Here is a 25,940-nt window from a genome sequence, read left to right as displayed (position 1 = left end):
AAAAGATGAAAAGAATACATGCAGCTCCAAAATGTTAAAAACGTTTTATTTATTTAACTTGTTGTTGCTGTTGGCTGGTTGGTTTTGTTTGTTTGTTTGTTTGTTTGTTTGTTTGTTTTAGTTTGTTTGTTTCAATAAGAGCTGTCATTCCCCTGCTGTTTGATCAGCACAGCTGAGGGGTGGTTTGGGAAGCACATCTGCATGCAGATGGCTTTCCAGTAGTGATGGTGCTCCTGCTCCTGTTTTTGGCCACCCCAGGGGAAAGGACCAGGCACAGACCAAAAGGCTATGATGGATGAAACAAGGGGAATTACTCCCCCAGGCTCCATCTCTGCTAGTCTCTGCCCCCTAGGTAAGACCTACAGGTGACTGCAAACCAAACAGAAGGTTTGCAAGGCAAAGCCTAAGGTTTAGCACTCACTATAAACACAACTCTACTGGTCAACCACATGGCCACAAATGAATATCTGGGGCTGCAATTTCTATATGGTATCTGGAAGATCTTGTTCAAGGAGGACTGTCTGCTTCAGTATTGGGCTGAAGATCACTACAGACAATTGTATAGCAGTGAAATTATTGACACTGACATACTGCCATAGTGTATTGAGGGATTTTAATGGTGGTCTTCATACTTGCTCTTGATTTACAAAATCTGACACAAGTAGGCAGTCTACAAACCAGTCAGACCTCCTCATCCATTAAAAGTGAAGGTCCTTTCATGTCACAGTATGTCTTTTCCTCCCCTATCTATTCGAATCAGTGGGATTCTCCATAAGGATTATCATGCAGTGACATGGGGATTGAAAAGTGTCTGTCAGGTGAAAGAACTGATATGGTACTGACTGATCTAAAATTTGTCGGTAGCCCCTGAAGGTCTGTTCTGGCTCACAAGTTTTATCACAGCAATATTTTACAGCTTCTATAACTTAAGTCTTTCTGAAGTTTATCGTTGGCAGGTATAGCATATTCTCCTAGGCTTTGTGTTTTCATCTATTTTTCTTCTCATCTTTCATCCACATAATAGTAATCAACTGCACACAGGTTGAAGAACTCTTCAAAGCACTTTTTTGAACATCTGCCTCCTTAAAGACATCCCTGCTGTATTCTCTGATAGCTTGGATCTTATCCAATTTTACTAGATAAAGACTTAGGAGTATTTGGTGAACACCTTATTGACTAAAGAGGAGGGCAGAAACGGGTTCCTACATTTTTCATTAACATCTGGTCTGAGAACGGTGGGAGGGAAAAAGCCAGCAGTGAATGAACTGCATGCACTGTTTGCAAACTGGTAGCTGCTCTCCCAGGTGAAACCAAGCATTTGAAGTATAATTTAAAATCTTCAGCAGGGAGCTATCATACTACCTTTTATGTTAATTATGAGGCATGTAAATGACATTTTTTTCTACAATCATTCCAAAATACAAGGTTGAGCATCCCATTTTTTCTGCAACTGTTGAGTTGGAATCAGCCACTTTCAGTTTCTGAAGCATACACAATATACTGCCTCTGCCTACTCTTCCTATTACTAATAATCTGTTTGTTTTATCTTCCTTAAATTGTCTTTTTCTTTAGGTTATGGCTTTTGTAAGTTTTTAGGGACACAAACTTAATCTTCCTCCATGTAAATGAATTATATTTGTCATCATACAATAATGTGTAATTCTTTTCTGGAGACGGATGTGAATCAACAGTAAGAGTTTCCATTCCCTTCAGAAGAGCTGCCCACTTACACTGAGTGAATACCTTAAGTGTTCAAGCTTATTCATCCAATGTCATAGACAAAAAGGCATCTGTGATTAGTCAGCAGTGTCTAGCAGTGGGGGCAAAGGCAGGTTGCAGGAATTGCCAGCTTCTTATTCAGAAAGCTGAGTGATTTTGCAAAATTTTGTCAGTAAAAATATTACTCATTCCCCTAGTATGAACCTTAAATTAGTGGGAAATTTATGAAGAAGGCTGAAGATGCAGTGCCTTTAGTTTGTTAAAAAGCACCTGAGACCAATTGCTGAGAGGGGTGCAATAAAACAAGTGAAATAAAAATGAAAAAGAATGAGTTTATCTAGATGGAGCTCAAGGTGGAGAAGTTAGCCTTGACGCATAGGGGTTGCAGGCAAGCTAGTGGAAGGTACTGCTTAGGAATCTTTGTCAGGCTGCTGTGTTGGAAGGGGCCAAATGAAGCCACAACCATCATTTATGAAACAAATCTACAACCTATATCCTGAATTATTGTTTCCAGGACCAAGAATTCCAAAATATCTTGCTTGCAGAATGCAGGAAGACCAGATAAATATAAAACTTTTGTCCATTGTATTTCCCAGGAGTGCCTTCCTTTTCTAACATTATACTTAAACTGTAAGAGTAAGATGGTATTGCTTTATTTGGTATAAATAAAGGTAAAGTAACATTAGTATGAAAGACTTGCTTTACTTTACCCTCTTAACATTGTTCTTTAACTGGAACTCTGTTCCAAGTGCAGCCATGAAAAATAATGGCTTCTAAGCTAGGTCATGTAGTTGTTGAAACAGTAGTACGTCTAAAAGCAATGTAAAAAACTGACACATGACAAAGTGCTAGAATGGGAGAAACTCATTGTCACATTAATTATCTATTGACAGAAGATATACAGTAGGTGATGCAATGGCTTTAGATGTTCTTGTCTTTATTACCTCTTGCGGGAAAAGTTCAGATCATGAAATGAGTTCGGTGCTCCTGAGTGGACATTTGTCCTCATCACAAAACAACCTCATAATTCAGTGCGATGTAACAAAATTGGAGAGCTCAAATCGAGGAGGCTTAGAAACAGGAGCATCAGGGAGTGATAAATCAAGCTAGAGGTACAGGGCAGTGCCACTTGGGGTGACTTTCACAGCATCTGTGAGACAATGCCATTCCCATCACAAATCATTTTGCCAGGCAGACATCGTAAGGAGCTCCACATACTTGAAGAGACAGATCAAGCTACAAACAGCACTGAAAATGAGACTGATCAAAACTGGTCCAAGACACTGTTTTGTTCAACTGCCATTCAATTTTTATGAGAACTAAGATTTTAATACTGTGTTAAAGTCACATCTGTGATTTTGCCTTTATTCCACTAATATTCAGGGATTTTTCAGACTCATAAACAATGAGCAGTGTGCATGATGTACACTTGTATAAATAATACTTCCTGAGGTGCGTATCTAAATATGGATAACTACTGTAAGTGTAAATAATTGAATTATATTAATATAATTGTCTATCTTAGTCATTCATCCTTCAATTCCTAGTACAAATTCAGGCAAACACTGGTGCATTCCTATAGCTAACTTTATTTTTTTTGTAATTGTAATAACATTGTTATCCCAGTATCACCTTCTGAGTTGACTGCAGGTAACTTTGTTTACTGTCTCTACAAGAAGGCACACTGACAGCTATTTTGCTTATCACAAATGTCACAATCTGGCCCACAGAGAGTGCCATTCAACTTCAGAGAAGGTATTGACGTAGTTGTAGAGAGTAAATGATCACTATGAGATGTTAAACTTTGCTAAGGTCCATATTTTGTTTGTTGCATGTTTTTTTTTCTACCTGTCATGATACAAGGAGATCTCAAGTATCTAAGAAAGGCTAAGAATGAGAGACATATAGAAAATATATATATTATGGCTTCTAGATTTGTTTACATATATTGTTTATATATTGTATGTATATATATTATAAAATACATATAGCAAAGTGAAGACAATTACTGCTTTTTATTCTAGCTATGCATTCTTACAACTCAGTCTCAAAATTGCATTTTATTGTGTCTGTAAAATTATTTTCCATCTTTTGTAAATACATCAAGACCATTAATGTGGTCCATGAACTGACAATCTGATGGAACTCAGAAGGTTTTTGTGCTGAAGTCCTAAGGTGTGTATGCAAACCCATGAAAAAGAAAAACTTAAGTACTGCAATATTGCACCTTGACTTAAGGCCTTCCCCAGGTTACTTCTTAACTAGATACAGCATATCATCTGCCATAGCTGGGAAGAAGGGTAATTAACTACCGTATATTATGTATTTGTGAGAGGCACTATGGATACATTTGCAAAGTGTTATTATTTTATTTTATTTATTAGCTGGCTTTAATTATAATCCTGGAGGAAGGCAAATTATGGTCCAACTGCAATACAATGTGACAGTGGAGTAAGTTATAACTGCCACCTTTATGGGACTACAGGCAACACAACAAAATAAAGTGATCCACTCCCTTCTTCATATCTTCCAGACATGATTAGATGAGAGACTAGTCAGAGACAGAAAAGTGTTTAAACACTGGTTTTTAATTCTGTCAGCTAGGTTTGACAGTCATCTGTGATGGAATCATATGATTAATTAGGTAAAGCAGGTGCACTCAGACTCTAATGCAGTTGTGACTTACGTTATCCACACTGACTATAACCTCCATCAGCTCTGCTCAATTAATTGAGGTTAAGTATTATAGATTATTGAGGAATTGGACAATGGTAAATCAGAATGACTTTCTCATTTTTAAAATAAAAGAAAGGTGTTTTAGAGACAAGATTAAATGGCAAGGTTTTATGGTCCCTTTCTCTGTCATATAAATTAGGTGGACATATCATTAAAAATAGGGTTTATCATAGCTGAATTTAGCCACCAAAAAGTTCAGTTAGAAATCAAGTTGCTTTTTATGGAGTGACAAATAGTTATCAGAAAGAGGCAGCTGTTTCAGGGAGTGATTCATCCAAACTAGATGACAAATCACCAAACAGAGGAAGCCCTCTCTCCTTATTGGACAAAGTCTTAATGACTGGATGTCATGCTCGAGTTTTATAGGATCGAAGTGGAGTGAGATAAATCCAGACCTTTCTGCCCCTTACATACTCAGATGCATGAAATTACTCATGGAAGGTATAGCAGAAGATCTTCAGAGGGTATAATACCTCATTCTTCTTGAAGAGACTAACCTAGTATAAAATATTTTTCAAAATGTGGAATTTAGATGCTAGTTATGGAGAGACGTTGAACCTGGACATTTTATGGACTTAGTATACCTAAAAATGTGACTATGTAAGCTGTGTCTGTGCTAGTAATACAAACACATTCAGGGAGGCACATGAGCACATCTGTACCATTAAACTGTTAAACTAATCCCTAGCTTGGCCACAGACTGTATCAGGACAGCACTTTTGTAATCACTGTGTGGTCTGTTTGTATGTGGTAACCCTGCTGTGAAGGCTATGATAGCTTAATAGCAGCAAAAGATGTTGATCCATGCCAGATGACCTTAATGTCAGAGAATGGGCATGTTTAATTTATGAATGCATTTAGGGTTTAATCTTAGACTTTATCTATGCCCCCTTCTGCATTCTTTTCTGTACAGAACACTGACCAGAAGCAAGGCACCCCTAAAACTACAAAGACAAGCTAATGTTGATATAATATGTCCCTCAGTAGGTTGGATGAAATGACATAATAACCAATAGTAAATGTTTTTCAATTGACTCAGAGCTTAGGCATCTGGTGAAGGTTTCTCAGGATAGCAATTTCTATGGTCTCATGCGTGGAACGATGGCTTCATCCCCCTTTATGCAGTGTGCAGTATTGGAACAATCACAGATGTTTCCCCTTGTTATTTACTGCTGCCATCTGTTCAGTGCAGGCTCCTGTTGTCCCTCCACCAACACTTAGCTCATAAACTCTTTGGACAAGCACATCTCTTTGTCTCTACGATGCTTGACCTAAAATCTATATTGCAATACAGGTAAAATAATAATAGTAATTACAATAGTATAAATACAGACTTTAGCTGTTGGAGGCATGAAAGAGAATATTCACTTTAAATATATGTGTGTGTTAGTATTCCTCTGAAATAATCTTTCCAAAATAGAAATATAACCACATATTATCTAACTAAATACAGTAAAGTAGTACTTTTGATGGGGAATTTTTGACAAGTCAAAAAATATCACTGAATTTTATTGAGAGGATAGGAAAGTGGATAAAAATAATCAGATTATAATGAATTCAAATTCTTTATAAAGCCATAACCTCTTCAAATTTAACTGAGCAAAACCAATCAGCTGCCCCTCAGATTGTCCAAACTATAATTAATTCAAATCCTGCAAAATAGTCAAAGAAAAAAAGTGAAAAACATGCATATTTTTTCTAATCTTATCAGTTCTCCCTCCAGAACAGACATAAATGACACTGACTACAGGTATTGTTTCATGTAAATCACAATCTTTATTTTTTTGACAAAATGTATGCATGTTTTATTTGTAAAATTTAAAAATAAATCAATAGTAAAAGAAGTCTGGAGAAAAAAAGAAAAAGTCAATGAGAATGCACTCAATTTCATACCAGCTTTAAAAAGGAATATTTAAAAGACCTGTCCAACAGTTTGATCAAACGATTCACTTGGATAGTCAAGGACCGTGAAAGATGACCTGATGCAATTCTCTAGTAAGTCAAGGATTGAATGTTATATTGCAGGTGTTTTTACATGCTGGAATAGAGCTTTAGTGCTCTGGGTAGGGCTCTGGGAAGCATCAGACAAACAGTACCTTTGTGCACTCCTTGTTAGGACACAAAGGCATGGTCAATGGTGAAACACTGGCACAGATTGCCCAGAGAGGTGGTGGATGCCCCATCCCTGCAAACATTCAAGGCCAGGCTTTGAGAAACCTCGTCTGTTTGAGGATGTACCTGATCATTGCAGGAGGCTTGGATCAAACGACTTTTAAAGGTCCCTTCCACTCCAAACTGGTTTATGATTCTGATACTCTACATGTCTGCAGGACACCACACCTCTGCTGTCCAGTCCTGGTGAGGAGACTAGAAGACATAGAGCTGTAGCCTTGCAGCCTCCAGACAGCTGGAGCATAACTTGTGCTGTGTTTGCCAACTCTTCCTGTTAAGTTGAAAGGTCACAATGAGGACGGGGCTCTACAAGGTCAAAATTGGGAGCCCCTAGCATTCCCTTCAGGCCTGGTTCACACACACACATCTGCATACAGACATGCACACACGAGGGCTGTGCACAGTCTAACCCTAAGCCTACAAGTGAATTAAAAGCTGAAAGGCAAATCCTAAAGTCCTTTAACAGTCAAATGTCCACTGAAATCAGTTATTCAGTCTTGGGATGGTGACATGATGCATGCATGTAAAGAGGAGGCAATAAGTGCATCCCTTGTCCTACAGCTGGTGGATGCTAGTTCTGCCTTGGATGTTGGCTTAATTCCTAGCATTTGAAGACCGGCCAGGGATGATAGGGCAAAAAATACAGTATTTTCTTCACTCAGATTTGCAGAGAAGGGATGAGAGGGTATGCTCAGTGACTTAATCTATAATACAGAGGAGCCACAGGGCAACCATGAATTGGGCCTTCAAGGAGCTACTTCTGCATGAGGGCTGAAGGGAAGGAACACCAAGACCTGGTCTGGAAGATTCTGTGTCACTGCTGCCTTTTTGAACTGTTACAGGTTGCTGTTGTCAGCTCCTGATGGGTGGCTCACAGGGAATTGCCATCAGGTTGTACTTCCCTTTTTTTTCTTCAGGGATACTTTCAGTTTCCGCCACAAGCTATCCTTACTCTTCATTTTCTTCTCTACCGTAGGTAGTGAGGACTCTTTCCTTCGGATTTCCCTCACTAGTCCATGAAAGACATCATCAATGTAGAAGCGGAGGGCAGCTGAAGTCTCAAAAAAGGAGCAGGAATATTCTCTGGCTAAGCTCATACCTTCTTCTGTCGAGACCTACAAGGAAAAGTCCACAAGTATCAGCTAATGCACAGAACATGAAACAATATGAGGACATTACAATAAAGTCTGACTTTTTTGGATATTGCAAATCACCCACTTTTAATTCTACAGGAATATATTCTAACACTACCCCACGATGAAGATTCAAGAGTGAAAGGATCAGATTGAACCCATGAGATGTTTGAACAGAGCATCCTGACAATATTAATGTGCTCATTTATCTTATTTTCCTAATTTTGATGGACTTTTTTTCTTTTTTTCCCCCCAGGCATTTTCTCTCTTTAGCACAGTAATCCTGCATAGTTTGATAGTGCTAGTACCTGTATTCCACAGGCTGGAATGGGTGGCCAAAAGGACTTACATAGAAAAAAGGTCCTAGAAAATCACTGTTTGATGCTAACCTAATCCTGGAGGTAGCTTGACTCTTTAAACACACTAGCTTTCATACCTGAAGATTTTTTAGCGATATTAATTTCTGAGCATGCCTTTTAGTGTTTTGGCTAGTAATTCTATCACTTATATCACAGCTTATGTCTGAGCTGTGTGAAGATCCAAAATATATTTGTTTTTCAGCTCATCTTCCCCTAGTGGACTTGTTTACTGGAGAATATGGAGAATATGGAGAATATGAGGAAATGTGTCTTTGTATTTTGAGGAGCTGTACTACAGAGAAATCACTACGAAGCTAGAATTTGCCTGAATTTTGAAACAGGGATCTTCTTCCTAAAATTCCTATGTTGGGTATGTCTTGGCATTTGACCTACCAGCCTGCTAAATGGAAGCATGCTTAACCTGCTTATTATTGTGTGGTTTAAATAGAGTTTAAATGTTTACCATAAAGAGTACCACTGCCTACCACTTAAGTACTTTTTGCACTTTGGGAGCTCATCCAGTAGCATTAGCAAGTCTGCAGTAAAACAAGGAGCAAACCCTATGAGCATCTAAATCTTAAGTTAGCTTTCCAGCCAGTAAATTAACTTTGCAGACAGTTCTTTCTTTTCTGTATTTGAACATAAAACTGAATGAAAGAAACATATGAATGAAATGTTTGGTGTATATTCAAATTCTAGGTAAGAAAATTCATCCTTTGTCTTCATTTGTATTTAGATATCATTTTTCATGCAAGTAACTTTCCAGTCATCTGGATAAAAAGGCAAAAAAAGGTACTTTCAGACAGCCTTGTGAAAGGGTAGATAGTAAGTTATGAAAAGTCTCAATCACTGCAGTTTTTGTTTTTCTTATTTCTACCTTCATATATCAATGTGCCATTTGTGTTTGCCAGGGAAATAAAGTCTGATGTTTCAAGATACAACCAAAATCTGTCAAACTTACAATGAGAAAAGTGTCCTTTATGACGAATTTATGACATCACCATGCATTTTTTTTCTATTTATGTGTAAAGCTGGACACAGAGAGGAACAGGATTTTGAATGAAACAGGAAATCAGTTAATTCCAGCCTGGAGATAAATCTACATCAAGTATATACCCACTTAATGCCGAGCAGGGAATTCTTCCCCATCACTTTTGCCTTGAGTTGCAAACTTTGTAACATATAGGATAATGTAACATGTAAGATAATTTGTCTGTGCTACAGGTATGATCTTACTATAATTGAGAATACTGTAAGGGTAAGCAGGTAGGTTGTGTGCCAGCCTGGATATACTCACTGACACAATGAAAGATTGTTACCACCCTCCAACTGGTATAATTGCCAACCTTTGGCAAACAGAGATGGGTAGCAATATGGTGCTTGTTTTTCTCTGGGCAGCTGTGTAAGCTAAATACCTGATTCAACATGTCTGTTGGGCACCATTGAGAAATTGATCATCTGCATAGAAGGCTATTTTGGTCTTTTTTTGATATTATGAACACTTTTTTTCTTTGCTATGGCTTGCTTGAGCTGTAGGGGTGTTTTTAATTTTATTTTGTTAGAGACACTGCAGTTCTGAACAAATTATTACATAGAGCTGTAGTTTAAGTGGCAATTTCATACATTCATTGCCAAAAAGGAAAAAAAAAAAAAAAGAAAATAACATTAATTGAAACATCCTCATGTTAAAGAATGGTAGGTTAAATCTAATTAGAATACAAAAACATAAATTCTCAAATATTAAAAATTACCTTTTCCTTCCTTTGTCCACTCCTCTTTTGTTCCACTCTTTTTTTTTTTTTTTCTCTTTTTTTAGTCTTTTCTGGTATCAAAACAATGTTTTTTTCCCACCCGCAAGGAAGAACAACTGCAGGGAAGACATGCTATGCTACTTAATGAAACAAGACTGCTAAGAGCAGTGAGAACTGGAGAATACTCAGGAGAAATAAATTGTGCAGAAAAACATCCTCCCAGTCTCTATGTGACTAGAGGCTTGTAACGTGGCCAAATTTGGCTGAATTTCTATAAAAAGCAGTGAAGTTTGGTTTTAGACTCCAGAGTTTCCAGCCAAATTACAGAGACAACATTGAAGTTATTAATGGTAATTGTTTGTTTCAAAGCATGATATTTTTCTTAAATCTTGCCCTAAGGAACTGATTAACTTCTCTGGTGAAATTTTATGAACTAATTCAGCGTGAGGAGGACACCTGGCAAAAACAATTTCAGGACGTTTAGTTGAAGCTTCAAGGCTGAAAACTGGTTTCTCTGAAATCTAATGTTGTCATAATTACCACTACCGCTTCCAGCACCAATTAAAATAAAATAATTTAATTAATCTGTTTGCTGAAGAAACTGTAAATATAGAGAGATGTCTAGAGGAAAAATAGATATTTTTCATTTCAGTTCGTAATTCGGTCAAGGGGTTAGACACCTACGTAATGAGAAACAAGGGATAAAGCCCTTGATGAGGTCACTGACTCCCACATAATTCCAGGGATTTACCTTGTTCCCATCTTATTGCCAGAATAGAAACTATATCATAGAAATCCATCCCAAATCTGCAGAGCCCAGGGACTTGTTGACAAATTACAGCTTCCAGGGGCCTCTATCAGAGCAAGATACGATCTGTCAGCATGACACAGACTGACAGGTTAGGGAGAGAGGTCATTCTATTGAATATATATCTAGGAAGCAGAGCTCTATATCTCATTTTTAGAGTAACCCTCTGTGATTGAATTTGGCATTGTTTTCCAGAGTATAATTCTAGTTATATTGATTCCAATTTAGCTCATTCCTTTGCTGGTAAATCTTAAGAAGGGAGTGAAGGAGGAAGACTGTTGTAGCAGTAATAATGAAAAATGAAAATCTAAGAGCTGGTCGAAGCTTCCTGAGTTTGATCCAAACTTTAAAAACTGGGATTGTTTTAAAAATAGGACTTACAGAAGCAGGTCATGAAAAAGAGAAAGACCCCCTCCAGAATGACATGTCCACAGAATGGACAATGAAGCTTTATGAATATGATGTGTGAGCCCAAGGAGAACAGTCTTTTCATGTTTTCCTTGCAAATTGAATGGTTCTGAGTGCACATTTTGTTACATGTGAGTTGAGAGGGAAGATATACCAGCTACAACACCATGTGGACTGTGAATAGCACACAGGACTGTAGGCTGAATTTGAGATTTTTTCTTCTCTGGATAGTTCAGGGCAGCTGGAACGCAGCACAGCTTCATGCAGACAGGAAGTATTCCCTGGCTGCAAACAACATTTTACAGTATTAAGATTCTGTTTGTGGCTTTTGCAAACCTCCCCTGGAAAATTACAAGTGAGATTAAATGTAATGCTGACAGCCTGTGAAAGCCATGATGGATGAGCTGCCATCTTTAAGACAGCCAGTTCCTGCTAAGGTCAGCTCCTGCATGACCAAAAGAAGAACACAAAGCCACCCTGGCGGGATGGTGGGTGGGGAGGCACTGGCAATCATTGGCCCCCATAGGCAGAGCATAAAAGTGTCTGATTCTGAAAAGGAAAGTACAAAGAAACTAAAAATATCAACAATATACCTCTGCCCTTGGACTGTCATTAGCTGGCAAATCTCCATCAGGATCAGATTATTTTGTGTACAGCTCTGTCTCTCCTTTGGTTAGGCAGCAACAGAAGCATCCCAAAGTAGATTTCATTGGAAGATTGTATTAGTAGAGTTAACGGCATCACCTTGGTTGAGCTAGTGGTGGTCTCCCTGCAGGAAAGTAGTGTGTTTCCACCAGTGCATCTAATTCCTGCAACAGCATGTTCCAGTTGCTCTCCTTCAGCTGAGTTTTCCAGCTTTTCCCCTGCGATTGGGACCTGCACGTTGCCATGGAGAGGTCTGAAGGCTGCAGATATAGTACGAAGACTTACAATGATTCTCCAAAATTTTTGTTAAGACTTCCACCCTGGAAATCCTCATTAACTTTGCAGTGGGAAACAGAGTGATAATTATGCATCAAAAAACCTTATTCTGTGAATATTTTCACTGAAGACATGAGGTCTTGATCACTAATCAGAGACAGAAGGGAACACGTGTTGCTGAACAGAGTGCTCATCTAAATCCCACTGAGGATAACAGGAGGAATCCCAGTGGTTTTTGATCAAGCTCTGTATTTTTGATAGGCAATAATTTATTTGAGCTGAAAAAACAACAGTTTAAGAAGATAGAGAAGGAATCAGCATCTTGAACAGCCTTGTTTGCACCACTGTGGTGCTTTCAGCCTCCCCTGGGCCACTTGGGAGCTGGGTACCCAGTCAAACAGGCATGTTAGAGAAAAATTATCATTATGCAAGTGTAGTGAGTCGAGATGTGAAGGCAATCCCTCTGTGCTGTCAGAGCTCCTACCATATGGAAAAGATGACCTTCTATGTGAGAGAAAGGTAGCAATGATCAGTTACTTCTGGCAACCTAATATGCCTGCTACTTGGATCATAGCCTGAGCAAGATGGTGCGAGGACCTTGCAACCTGAAAAGTTCTGTACATAAATAAATGTTGGGAAGCACCAGAAATTTCCTCATCCTAATTTTGGCCAGAGTAGAAATTTACTGACCAAAAGTCAACGATCTCGTGACCCTATAAGTAGCAATCCTAAAGTGAGACCCTTTGAGCTCTCTGGATCACAGTAGGCTGTGATCACAGTCTCCCTCTGACGGGATGCTGCCAGGGCTGATTTCACAAAATTGGTGAATTGCCCATTGAGAATGTCACATTACAGTGAGTCATTCACTAAACTTGAGAGAGAAATTTTAGTAATAGATATACCTACGTGTATATTATATCTATATACTGCTCCCTGGTGTGTGTATGTGATTTTTAACCCTGCGTGTATGTGTTTCACCCCCATATCTGTGTGTGTGCATAAGTGTATATGATTTCTCTCTTTTGTAGGTATAGTGTGACTCTGCTATCATCAAATCTGTAATCAAGTCACTGTATTGACTATAACAAATCTCACTGAATTCTTTTAAATCACTGAATCACCTGTCAATTAAGTGTTATTAGAAAACATATATTAATCTTGTGACCAACCTCAATAAATTTCAAATTTTTGCTAAACCCAAATAGTGTTATAATCCACTAATGACAACTGCAGTAAATGAGAAAAGGAGTAGGAACAGCCACAAATACTCTGAATGATGTCTAAAACAGATCCATGTGCTTTTGCTTTACCTCTGGTGGACTTTTTTCTGTTTCCAAACAGGCCCCATTATACAAAACAAGAACCAGATGCCAGGTTGTGTATTAGCATCTGGATATCAGTTTAGACACAGGCAGGCAATCTAGAATCTAGGTTCTCTATCGATCACAGTCCATGTTATGCATCTGGAAAGTGAATGCTATCCCACACAATAAGAAGCAAAAAATTGTTATTGCCTATCTGATATGACAGATTTTTTTTTTTTTTTTTTTTTTTTAGTCCCAGCACTGACTATGGAGTTTATCCCGAAGGCACTCCCACACAGCACCTGTGATATTTCCTCATTACTGTTGAATGACAACTAGGACTGATCAATTTTCAGCAGTCTTAGTTCACCACTCTGTGTCTAAGGTACCCAGATGAAACCAGGTGGCTCCTGGCCACCCAACACTGATAAGCATCAGGGACCTACTCAGTAATTTGGACAAAAACAAGCTCTGTATTTTGATATATGGGACTGAGTCCAGTGAAGCCTGAGCTGACCGTTCCTATATTACCACCTGCCTTTCCTAGAGCCGAAGGCTTTCACTGTAAGCATTTGATTCAATTTTTGACAAACGTGCAACCCAAGCCACTAACCCAAAAGCAAATCTATTATACCTATGTCACTTTGACAGTTATTCATTTTTTCCTTGGACAAGTGTTGTATCAACAGGCATGGTGGCAGAGACTTTCCACAGGCTAGTATGAGGAGCTTTCCAAGTGTGAAATGCTATTGTTCAGGTCAAAGCTCAAATACTTGGATATTACAGCAGTGGCTGGGGTTGAAAACCTGAGCAGAACCAGATAAAACAGAAAAATCAATCTTTCTGTCTTTTTAAGACAAGGAGCACTGTTGTTATTTGTTCACATAATATTTTTCATGGAATATTCTTTAAAAAGAAGGAAAAAATATTTCATGCCCTTTTACCCTTATTCTCTTTCTTCAAATATTTACATTTATAAACTGCCTATCATATTCCTATCACTGAGCAATGACATGCCTGAAATGAGGGGGAAAAAACAAGATCAAGTGGAAATCAATTCAGGCTGAAGGCTTTGTGAGCAACCACTGTTTCCTCTTTGTGGCCAGACATTCAATATGACTCTGTTTCAGGTTTAAACAAATGCATACAAAGTGCAAAAGTAAAACAAAAAACCTTAGTGTTAAACTCTGCAGTTTCCATCACCCTCAACCAAACATTCTGTTTTGTTTCAGAATTTTAAATTAATTTTAAAGTGAATTACGATTTAGAAAATATAATGTTGAAACTTTTTCTTCTGCAAACATAAGCATTTTAACCTATATGTATAATCCTATTTGCAAATGTATACACTTCAGTTAACAATTTGATTTGGTCAAAATTCCATTAGAATTCAGAACTAGTTTCTGCTGACACAAACTAGCATTTTTCATCCAATCAAACATGTGCACCTTATTTTTCTTCTTAGTCCCTGGGGAAGCAGACACCTATTTTCAACAGTCTGAGAAGCAAATGAGTAACATGCTGCAGAAACGTGAGAGGAGAATTTCATGTCAACATCATTACTCTTAAATCCATTTGGAAGTCTTCAGAAGTAATTAATTGAACAAACCCCACTTCAGCTTCATGGCAGACAGTTCTGCAGGCTCAGCTTTGCCAGCTTTCTAGATTACTAGGCTAGATGAGATAAAAGCTGCCATTCAATTAATCATTAGTGTGAGGGTATTTCAATTAGTTCTGTTCCTCTTTCTCAGTCCCAGAGTTACTTGACAGAAGGTGTGTTACAAGAGTTTTTCCTGTTTTCCTTCCTGCCTTGCCACTCTGTGATACTTTTTACTGGTTTCACACTTAAGAATTATTGGTGACCAAAATGGGACCTAGCATGAATGGCTATGACTGTAGACAGGATTAGCAGAAGAGAAGATGCAGTCTAGCTGTGTGAATTTATGCCCTGACAGACTGGTTGGTATAGAAATAGCACATTGCACAGTACTATGCATCTCACATCCTGAGCTTTTCCAACCTTTGTACATACCTGCATAACAGAGGCTTAGATATTCTTTCCTTTCCCCTCTAACCTCACCTTTGCATTTGGTCAGGAAGGAAAATGAGGCTTTAACAATGCAGAAAATACTAAGACTGTCAGGAGCTTCTGTGATGAGCTTCATGGCTTATTTTCAAGAGGCAGAGTATGAACACTGTGGAATTATAAAGCTAATTTGCTTATTTTTTAAAGAAAAACTGGATATTAGTCTTTCAAAAAATTAAATGTCTAGACAAAACCAGAGACATTCGTCTGTCTCAAATTAAGCATTTCTTGTATGGTATTCGCTAATTCAGGATGTGAAACACAGCTTAAATTCCCTCTTTGAGCCAGTAAGAATCATATTGAGAACTGATAAAGTAATCTGATGAAGCGTCACTGAACACTTGCTCTTACACTCTTCACTGCTGATGTTTGTTAGACTACATTTTCTCTGCTAGGTCATTGCTACACTCTTACATGAAAACTTTAAGCTATCAGTTGCTATTTCATTAAATGCATTTGTCTCACTCTTTTTCATATGAAAAAATTTAGATCGAATGCTAATTCATACTTGAATACTTTCTGGAGATTTTTAGCATCTTTTGCGATGGAGATTACTGCTTAACACTGATTTCGGTCTGGTCTTTCTCTCAACTTTGGATTTTCTTTTTCCTCACTTGAATCCTCAGTATCTTTGTAACACAAAAGCTATGCTTCCAGGTAATTTCATGCCTGCTTTGGGCAAATGTTTTGGGTAGAGAGAAACATTATCTACGCAGTTGCCTAGTTGCAAAGCAAATGAAACACAAGAGGCTCCTAGGTCTTTTTTTTCTGACTTGTGATAATGTCACTTCATTATTTCACAGATGCAATGCTAAATAATTAAATCAACATTTCATTTCACATAAAAAACACTGAGGAATTGGGGTGATGTCTGCAGATTAGACTCCAAAGTTGTTCTGTACTACAGATTGTACTCTTTTGGCTTTGTCTTGTCAAAAGCAAGACTGATGAGTGGGTTACAGCTTCTTTATACCAGGAAATATTTCTAGAGAGATGGCCTCGGGATCTGACTGAATTGGATACTCAAAGCCACATGATCTTGCATCAGTCAGCAATAGCTCTGGGACTAATTTGAAGAGAATGTGGAAGTGTTAAATACTTAGCATCAGTCTTCATGATGAACAAGTGCAGGTCAATTGCTCAAAGCATTTTTCAGAGATCTGACAATTTTCTAAATTGTCCATCATCTTTAAAGGTACTTTGATTGCAATGCTCAGCTGAAGACCTTGATGGCCATAAAATGGTTGCAAAAAGTAGAGGTTTCTACATCCATTCAACTTGGAACTTTCACAGAAAGACACCAGGTTTTGTAGGGAAAAAAAAAAAAAAAAAACAACAACAAACAAAACACCTGGAATTGCAGTTTTAAGTTCACAAGAAATTAAAATATTTCCAATTTTTTGTAAGCAACAACAACAAAAAATCAATTATCTGCTAACAACAGATAGTTACTAAAAGAATTCTTCATGAAAGAAGTTGCAAAGGTACATTTTGGGGTTTTTGTTTGGTTGTTTGGGGTTTTTTGTTTTGTTTTGTTTTGTTTTGTTTTAAAGCAAATAAAAAGTTAGTAATGATGAACACTTATTTTAACACCGCAAGTGATTTCTATTTTTTTGGACAACAAGTTAACTGTCAGTTCAATACAGCAGCCTCCAATTTTTTATCTACCCATGGACTGGGGCAGGCTGTTTCCATTCATGTGTTAGACATTGAAATTCTGCTAATCACGTGAATTCAGTTCTTCGTTAAGACTCAGGCACTAAGCAGATTCAGTACCGAGTAAATACACCTGATAGCTGGTAGTCTATGCAAATGTCTCTGTCACTTTATTATTTTGAAGATGGGAGTAACACAGCCTCTGACAACAATATTTTGTCCTTAAAACACTCTGCTGACATAAGAAGATAAGAAAACAGAGCAGGTGTTAGTGAGAAGGGCAGAGCAGGATGCTGCTTTCAGTGTCCTATTTTCCACAGTTTTACGCTGGAGATTGGGAAATGTGATACAAGAAATTTGAAGGAGACCAGAAAGAAATCTGGAGAGCTAAATAGAAGACAAGAAAGAGATTGAAAGAAATATACACTTATTTGTGTGTGTTTGTACATGTAGTCACAAAGGAGAACTGTAAATGAAGTAAAAAACCCCACATAAACAGGCAAAAATATCGGTGATTCACACAACTGAAATAATCATTCAATATAAGGTATCCAAAACTTGTGTTCAGTTAAATGGATTGTTTTTAGACTGCTGGAATTAAGCTCTGAAAGTTCCCTTTACACTCAAGCTGAATATGAGCTTCCAACACTAGAATAGAAAAGTCACAAAAAATATCTGTTCCAAATGCAATAAATCATATTTTGTGTCCTAACATCACATATTGCTTCACAATGTATGGAGCACAATGCACATATATTCTGGTGTACAGTTTTCACATCTAAACTCACTCCCAGACACAGCTTGCAGACAAACACAGAGCACTACCCTACCAGGTTCCTGGCAGCAAAAAGAAAATTGTATCAAATCTCTTCTCCCTCCATCTATGTGTGATTGTCATCTTCTGAGATTCAGAGATACAGTCCAGGCTGCCGAAGTGAGTATTTGACAGAAGGGAAGCAAAGGAAGAATTTATAATGGGTTTACAGAGATTTGAACTTCAATGGAATAATTTAGTTTTTTTTTTTCAGAAGCTGTTTGCTGAACTAAGCAAGTGTTGCAAATGTATGAGGTATCAAAGTACTTTATGCACAACTTACAGAATGTTTCACCTTTCTGCTTGAGTTCTTTTTCATAGAAAATGTTACTTGATGGAAATGGGAGGGTTTTTGTTTTTGGTTTTTTTTTTTTTTTTGGTTTGGTTTTGGTTTGTTTTTTGTTTGTTTTGGTTTGGGTTTTTGTTTGTGTTTTTTTTTGTTTGCTTGTTTTCCTCTGGAAAATGTAGCTACTTTTGAGGGTTTAGTAATGTTGGAGTTTATTGGGAAGGTTTGTCAAACAATCTTATTAAGGGAAATACTTGCATATCTTCATCAAAGTAACGATATTGATCTTTGCCACATCAATATTAGTTGAGGCAAAATATTACACTTTTGCAGAATATGAATTGACTGAAAAAATTAATGCTAGTTTCACTGGAGTCTTCCTTTTCAGCTTCTTTCTAATCTGCTGAAAGGAGGGCTCATGAGTGAGCAAAAGGTCTTTTCTTGGTCACAGAAACATTGAAAGAGAGAGACTCATGACATAAGAACTTTAAAGAGTAATAGCAGGTGCATAAGAAGCATCCACTGAGCTCCATCATGTGATGTGATCTGCCAAAGTAGACAATGCATAATAAAATATTGAGTCTGAAGAACCATGTATGAAGGGGATAACAAGGAGAAATGAATGTGCTGAGGAAAAAAAAAATATTAAAAAATCTTAAATAGCCAATGGGTAGGAAGAGCTGTAAGAATACATTTAGCTAATTAGAAGTAGCAAGCTCTCTTATTGCATGCTAACCTCACCCAAATTACCTCACTTTTGCTGCAGGATAAGAACATGCATCTGGATAGTTTCCATGGTACCTTGTTCATACACTTATGCTTAGCTTGTTCTGTCAGCAAACTCCCTCGATCCAGACACCACTTTCTGTGGATAACCCTTTTATATTTCCTGCCTGTGGGTTTTGATTTATACTCAGAAAAATGAGCACCTTAAGGTAAGCAAAATAACAGCTAGCATCTGGCAGAATCTGAACTTCATCAAATATAGCCCCAAACTTTCTTGCATACCTTCTCAAGATATCTTGGATACTTTACTAACAGAAATTTAAGGAATTATGATGCTTGAGCATTAATCAGTGGATTTTTTTTCCTAGAATCTTCATTTTCACTAAAGCCAAATGGATTGGCTGGGATTCAAGTTAGTGTCTGTTTCCACAAGAAAAGGAAATATTAAAGAGACGAGAAGAAGGAAGCAGAAGAGAGAAAGTGGAAGGTTGGTGGAGGGGAGGAAGACAGTATTTCTTTATATGCTAGCTTGGGAGTAGAATGAGAAAACAGTTTCTTAACAAACAGAATAGTGGAAACTTCTCACTCAAAACATCTGTTTAACCTTCTCTAGCCATGATGTATCCGTTCAATGATGTAGATATTCTTTTGATGTAAAAAAGATACTGTAGTACTACACCCTAGGAGCCCAAATCTTCGTTACAGTTGATGAACTCATATTCCCACCCAGTGGAAAAGAATTTTCCTTCCTCCGCTGCTAAAGCTGTAGCTCATTTTACCTAGTGGCATGCGTGAACATGCATCTACACACATAAACACACACAACAAAGGTTGCTTGGATCAGATAAGCCTCTCCAGTATACCTGGCAGAAAAGCTTGGCCTTACAGCAAAACTTGGATGTGAATGCTGACAAAACACTGCTTTAAAGAGTGCCTTTGGTACCGGAGGCGTTCAACATCAGCTCCTTTGCAGAACAGAGCTGGTTGTTGATGTTTATTTATTTCCAATGTTTCAGTCAGCTAGCTAGTTCAAACCTGCACTCTGGCCAGAATCTGGAAAAGGCACTGTAAAGGTGAAAAGACAGTTTGTGTAGTGCAGATGCCATAAGCCAGGATGTCCTCCTGACTCTTCTGAATGTTTTCCAGAAATTCTTATAGGAAAAACTGTGGGTCATAAACTGGAGTACCAGCAGACAGGTGAACCACTGCTTCTGCATCCTCCCAGACACGAAAGATTGGAAATGAAGGACAGGAAACAGATAACACACAAATTATTATAAAGATATAAATAGTACTATGTGGGAGATAAAAAATAACTTAAAACATAGAGAGTATTAAGAGCTGAGGGGAAGAAAGATACAGCTTTTCAGGAATAACCTAATCTGGCTTATTAATTATTAACTGTATTTTCTCACTGATAATCATGGTGGCTGGTAGGTAAATCTGGAGCTGGTGCAGATCACCATGCATGCCTGGAAGAGCAACACCATGCCTCAGACTACAGAGTGGAAATGTAACATCTTTACCTGGTTATGCAGGTATAAAAATGAGAAAGACAAACAATAAGTCATTTATCGTGGTTGTTTTTTTTTTTTTTTTTTTTTCCTTAAATACATAAATAAGCCTAGGTTTGGGGGAATGAAATTGCTTGTACTAAAAACAACAGCTTGTGCAAAAGAGTAAATGCTTGAAGCCTTAACAGTTACTGTCACTAGCAATTCAGAACATGTTATCACCCCATTATATTTTTTACCCTTAGAAATAAAATGTGTGTTATTAAATGGCTTAGAAAACGACAACTGCCTGTGGTAAAGTTTTGTTGTACTTGATGGAGGGAATATTAATAAGTGGATATATATGATATCTTTGAGAAAAAGATGCAGGAAAAGAAACACGTATCTCATTTCAGAGAAAAGAGACAGTTTCTGTGGCTGACATGAATGTTTCAACCTGCAATTAAATATATTCTTCTAAAATATGTATAGAAATCAGTGAATCATAGCATGGTTTAGAATATAAGAGATGTCTCTAAGTCGGTTTCCAAACTCCTGCTCATAGTGGTTCGAATCAGAGCAGATTATTCACGTCATATACAGTCAAGTATTGAACACCTCCAAGTAAGAAAATCTCACAGCCTCTCTGGGCACTTGTTCCACTCTTTAACCACTCTCATGATAAAAAAAGAAAATCTCACAGTTAATCAGGTTTTCTTGTGCTACCGAACATTTTTTATTTCTTCACATCCTTTCACTGTGCACCTCCGAGAAAAATCTGGTTTTTGTCTTCATTCTGCGGATTACTAGGAGGATGAAGACAACCAGATGGCTTTTCTTGTGTTCATGGAGCTGAACAAATCCACCAGCTCTGATCTCTCAGCCTCTCTTGTTACTTTTTTTGCTCTTGGGAATTTCTGCTGAACTCATTCCAGTACATGCAGGTATTTCTTGTCCTGAGGAGCCTAAAAGAGACACAATACTCCACATACATTCCCACAAGTGCTGAATAAAGGTCCAAGGATCATTCCTTGAACCTGAAGGCTGAACTATTACACATCCAACCCTGGATGCACCTGGACACGTTCACTGCAGATTGTTCATTCATAGAATCACAGAATTTTCTGAGTTGGAAGGGACCCACAAGGATCAAGTTCAATTCCTGTCCCTGCATGTGACAACTCACAGCTCACACCATGTGTCTGAGTGTGTTGTCCAGTCTCTTCTTGAACACTGTTAGGCTTGGGGCCAAGACACCTTCCTGGGGAGCCTGTTCCAGTGCTCCATCACCCTCAGGGTAAAGAACCTTTTCTTAATGTCCAACCTAAACCTCTTCTCCAGGATGAACAAACCAAGTGACTTTAGCTGATCATCATATGTCATTCTCTTCAAACCCTTCACCAGCTTTGGACTTCACCAGCCCTCTTCTGGACACTCTCTAGTAGCTTAGTGTCTTTTTTGTCCTGTGGTGCCCAGAACTGCACACAGTGCTCCAGGTGAGGCTGCACCAGTGCAGAGCAGAGCAGGATAATCACCTCCCTCGCCTGACTGGCAATGTTGTGCTTGATGCACCCAGGACACAGGTAGCCCTTTTGGCTGCCAGGGTGTACTGTTCACTCGTGTTCAACTTGCCATCGACCAGAACCCCTAGACACTTCTTTGCAGAGCTGCTTTCCAGCATCTCATGCCCCAGTCTGTATGGACAGCCAGGGTTGCCGTGTCCCAGGTGTAAAATCCGGCACTTGCCTTTGTTGAACTTAATGTGGTTGGTGATTGCCCAGTTCTCCAGTTTTTCCAGATCCCTCTGTGGGGCCTTGAGAGTATCAACAGCTTCTCCTAATTTTGTGTTGTCAGTAAACTTACTAAGCAATCCCTCAAGTTCTAAGTCATTTATAAAGACATTGAAGATCACTGGCCCTAAGATGAATCCCTGCGGAACCCCACTGGTGACTGGTCACCTGCCTGACATAGCCTGACATAACTCCATTTACTAGAACCCTTTGAGCCCACCAGCCAATTGCCCACTCAGAGCATTGTATGTTTATGCAGCTGTGTGCTGGACATCTTGTCCAGGAGAATACTGTGAGAGACAGTATCAAAGTCTCTACTGAAATTCAAAAAGATCACATCAATAGGCTTCCCTTGGTCAACTAGGTGGGTAACCTTGTCGTAGAATGAAATTAAGTTTGCTAAGCAAGACTTTCCCCTCATGAACTCACACTGGCTGGACTGAATGTCTGCGCTGCCATTCAGATGTTTTGCCAGAACTCCCAGAACAATCTTCTCCATGATTTTGCCAGGGACAGAAGTGAGGCTGACAGACAACTGCCAGGGTCATTCCTGCTGCCCTTCTTGTAGACTGGGATAATGTTTTCCAGTTTCCAATCATCTGGGACCTCTCCGAATTCTCAGAAGTATTGAAAAATCACAGAGAGAGGTCTCGCTATGATGTCAGCCAGCTCTTTAGGCACACTGGGAAGAATCCCATAATGCCCCATCAACTTGTAGGGATCCAGGTGGAGTTGCAAATCCCATACAAGTTCCCAGTTCATTGGGAGTTTATTGTTCATGTGGCCACGGTTTTCCAGCACATAGTTATGGGGGGCCCCAAATCCATCATCAGTGTTGAAGACAGGGGTGAAGAAAGCAGTATACTTCTTGGTTTTGTCTACATCCCTGTTCACGAGGTGACCATGCTTGTCAAGTAATGGGCCAATGTTATCTTTAGTTTGCCTTTTGCCATTAATATACTTTTAAAAGCCTTTTTTAATTGTCCTTCACAGTACTGGCCAGCTTCAATTCTAGTTGATCATTGGCAATGTGGCAATGTGAATTTCCTCCCTACAACATCCCTGTAGTCCTCCCATGTTACCTGATCTTGCTTCCACTGACCACATAATTAGTTTTTTTGCTGTATTTCAAGAGGAAGATCCCTGCTCAACCAAGCTAACTTTTTGACTTGCCTGCTAGACTTTCAACATTTTGGAATTGTCTGGTCCTGTGCTTTTAGTAGGTGGTACTTAAAAAATTACCACCACCTTCAAAAGCTTCTTTCCAGGGAATCTTATTAAGCAGTTCTCTAAGCAGCCTGAATTCTGATCTTGTCATATTTAGCATTAAAGTCTTGTTGGCAGTTTTCCTCCTATTAGCAAAGATTTTGAACCTGACTTCTTTGTGGTCATTGTGACCAAGGGAGCCACCAGTTGCCACTTCTCCTTTCTGTTAGTAAGAATCAAATCTAGGAGGGCCCTTTTCCTGGTCAGTTCCCTTAGTACCTACACCGAGAAGTTATCATCCAGGTGCTTTAAGAATCTTCTAGACCTGTCAGTGACAGCTGTATGATATTCCCAGTTGACATCTGGCTTGTTGAAGTCCCCCATAAGAACAAAGGCAGATGACTTGGAGGCTTTGCTTAGTTCATTAAAGAATAACTCATGAGTGTCATCGTCCTGGCTGGGTGGCCTATAGTAGACACCCGCAATGACATCTAGCTTTATTTGTCTGACCCTTAATCCATCAAGTCATCCACCTGGACTTCCAGGGCCTCTTCTGCAAAGCTGTTGTCTCGCCAGTAGTGCCCAACTCGTACTGCTGCGTGGTGTCATGCAACCCAGATGCAGCCTTAGCATTTAACGAACTTCATGTAGTTCCTGTCAGATCAGTTCTCTGGTTTGACAATATTCCCCTCTGGGTGTATGTTCTACCTGACAATGTATCAACCATACCGCAAAATTAAGTAGCACTCACGAAGGAACCTTCTGTTCCGAGATTCAAATATTCAAAATCCTTCTCTGAAATTGACCCATGGGGGATGCTACCAATAGTTCACTGTTGGCTGGATTCTGTACCACTTATCACAGCCCTCTGAGCCTGGCAGTTCACCTAATTCTTGTGCACTTTGTAGTCTATCCACACCACACCTCACTTATTTGGCTACAAGGGTACAACGATAGACCGAGCTGAAAGTCTTGATTGAGTCAAGGTAAACAGAATCATAGAATCATAAGATCATATGGTGGTTTGTGTTGGAAGGGACCTTAAAGATCATCTAACTTCAGCCCTTCTGCCATGGGCAGGGACACCTTCCACTAGGCCATGTTGCTCAAAGCTTCATCTGGACTTGTCTTAAACACTTGCAGGAATGGGGTATCTTCAACTTCTTTGTCCCAGTGCCTCACCACCCTCATGATGAAGAACTTCTTCTTTATATCTAATCTAAATCTACTCTTTTTATCAGTTTAAATCCATTATACCTTGTCCTATCACTATATACCCTTTTAAAAGGTCCCTCAAACCAGTTCTCTCATCCACAGTCACTCAACTGAAGGCAATCACAGAACTCAGTCAGCTTGTCAGGTGTGATTGGCAAATCCATGCTAGGTGTTCCTGGGCACTTTCTTGTCCTTCATGTGCCTTGAATGTGGCTTTTGGGGAGGATTTGCTTAATAAATGAATCACCATTTCTTTTAAGGCAACTGAGACTAAAAAAATTACGGACACAATATGTTTAGCTTTAAACTGCTTAGCTACGGTATTGATATTTAAAAATACAGACATCAGCACAGGCTGTACAGTCCTATCCTGAGTGTTCAGTCACCAGGTGAGTCTCCTATGATTTCAGCCTCACTCAAGCTTTTTCAGAGGCCATAGGTGCAAGAGGATTCAGTAAATAAAACAAAATCACTGAATTAAATGGAAAAATTCTTATTATTCCTTGGTTCAGGCCTTAAAGACAGAGTCTGGTAGCAAGCAATCATCCATTCCTGAGTATACAATACAAAAAGTGGGTGGAGGGGAAGGGCTGTGAAAGAGGGGAACATTTTAGGCCACAGATGGCTTAAAATCGTCCAAGACAATATTTATTTTTAATCCAGAATGACTGCACCTTTTCATATACAGCTCCGGACGCTGAGACCTACGCATGAAAAAAGTGGTTTGCTATTGCTTTCCTGCGTAGATTTGACTTTTATGGCAATGGTGACTTTTCTCTGATGTTTCTAGTGAAAGAATAATTATTTTGATCTATATCCACTACTCAATATTACTTTCATTCTGGAACACATGCTGAACTTTGCACTCCATCATCTGATGATGGGGCACACTTCAGACTGCAGAAAAGCTGTACCTATGGGATAAGTAAATAGGTCACATGAAAATTACACTATATCTCATCTGCAACAAGAATTAAGAGTTTTCAGTTTCTTTGGTCTTCTAGGGACTGTCTGATGTTGACTCATTTTATTTAATGTTACTAGTGTTCTATGCATTTGTAACTCATGTTGTCCTGTGAAATCAATAGAGCTACTCATAGAAAATAGAAATGTTTAACTCTGTCTATCAGGGCAAGAGTTCCTTTGTCTTGGGTAAGAGTCTCTGTTCTTTCAGCTTTCTTGGGCACAACTAAAACAAAAGTTTGCTGAGCTGATGTCAGCAGGATGAGAGTACTGCTCACAGAACATCGTTAGTTTTATGTCAGCAGCTTTCCACCTGACCAAGTATACCTGGGTCCTGTATGAGCAAACGGACAGCCTGAAAAGCTTGCAGCTAGAGTGGCACATAGGCACAGAT

General features: G+C 38.8%; 1 protein-coding gene across 2 annotated transcripts in view; it reads right to left on the bottom strand.

Moving 5' to 3' along the window:
- Positions 1-6,208: 6,208 nt before the first annotated feature.
- RIT2 (Ras like without CAAX 2) overlaps positions 6,209-25,940 on the bottom strand; it is a 186,094-nt gene continuing 166,362 nt past the window's right edge. For both annotated transcript variants that reach the window (XM_065046924.1, XM_005500406.3), the window contains one exon: positions 6,209-7,742. In XM_065046924.1, the coding sequence (XP_064902996.1) occupies positions 7,515-7,742 (228 nt within the window). In that variant the 3' untranslated portion in view covers positions 6,209-7,514. The remainder of the gene's footprint in view (positions 7,743-25,940) is intronic.

This window comes from Columba livia, chromosome Z, assembly GCF_036013475.1.
Source record: "Columba livia isolate bColLiv1 breed racing homer chromosome Z, bColLiv1.pat.W.v2, whole genome shotgun sequence".
Taxonomy (NCBI): Eukaryota; Metazoa; Chordata; class Aves; order Columbiformes; family Columbidae; genus Columba; species Columba livia.
This window is presented reverse-complemented; position numbering and strand designations above follow the sequence as displayed.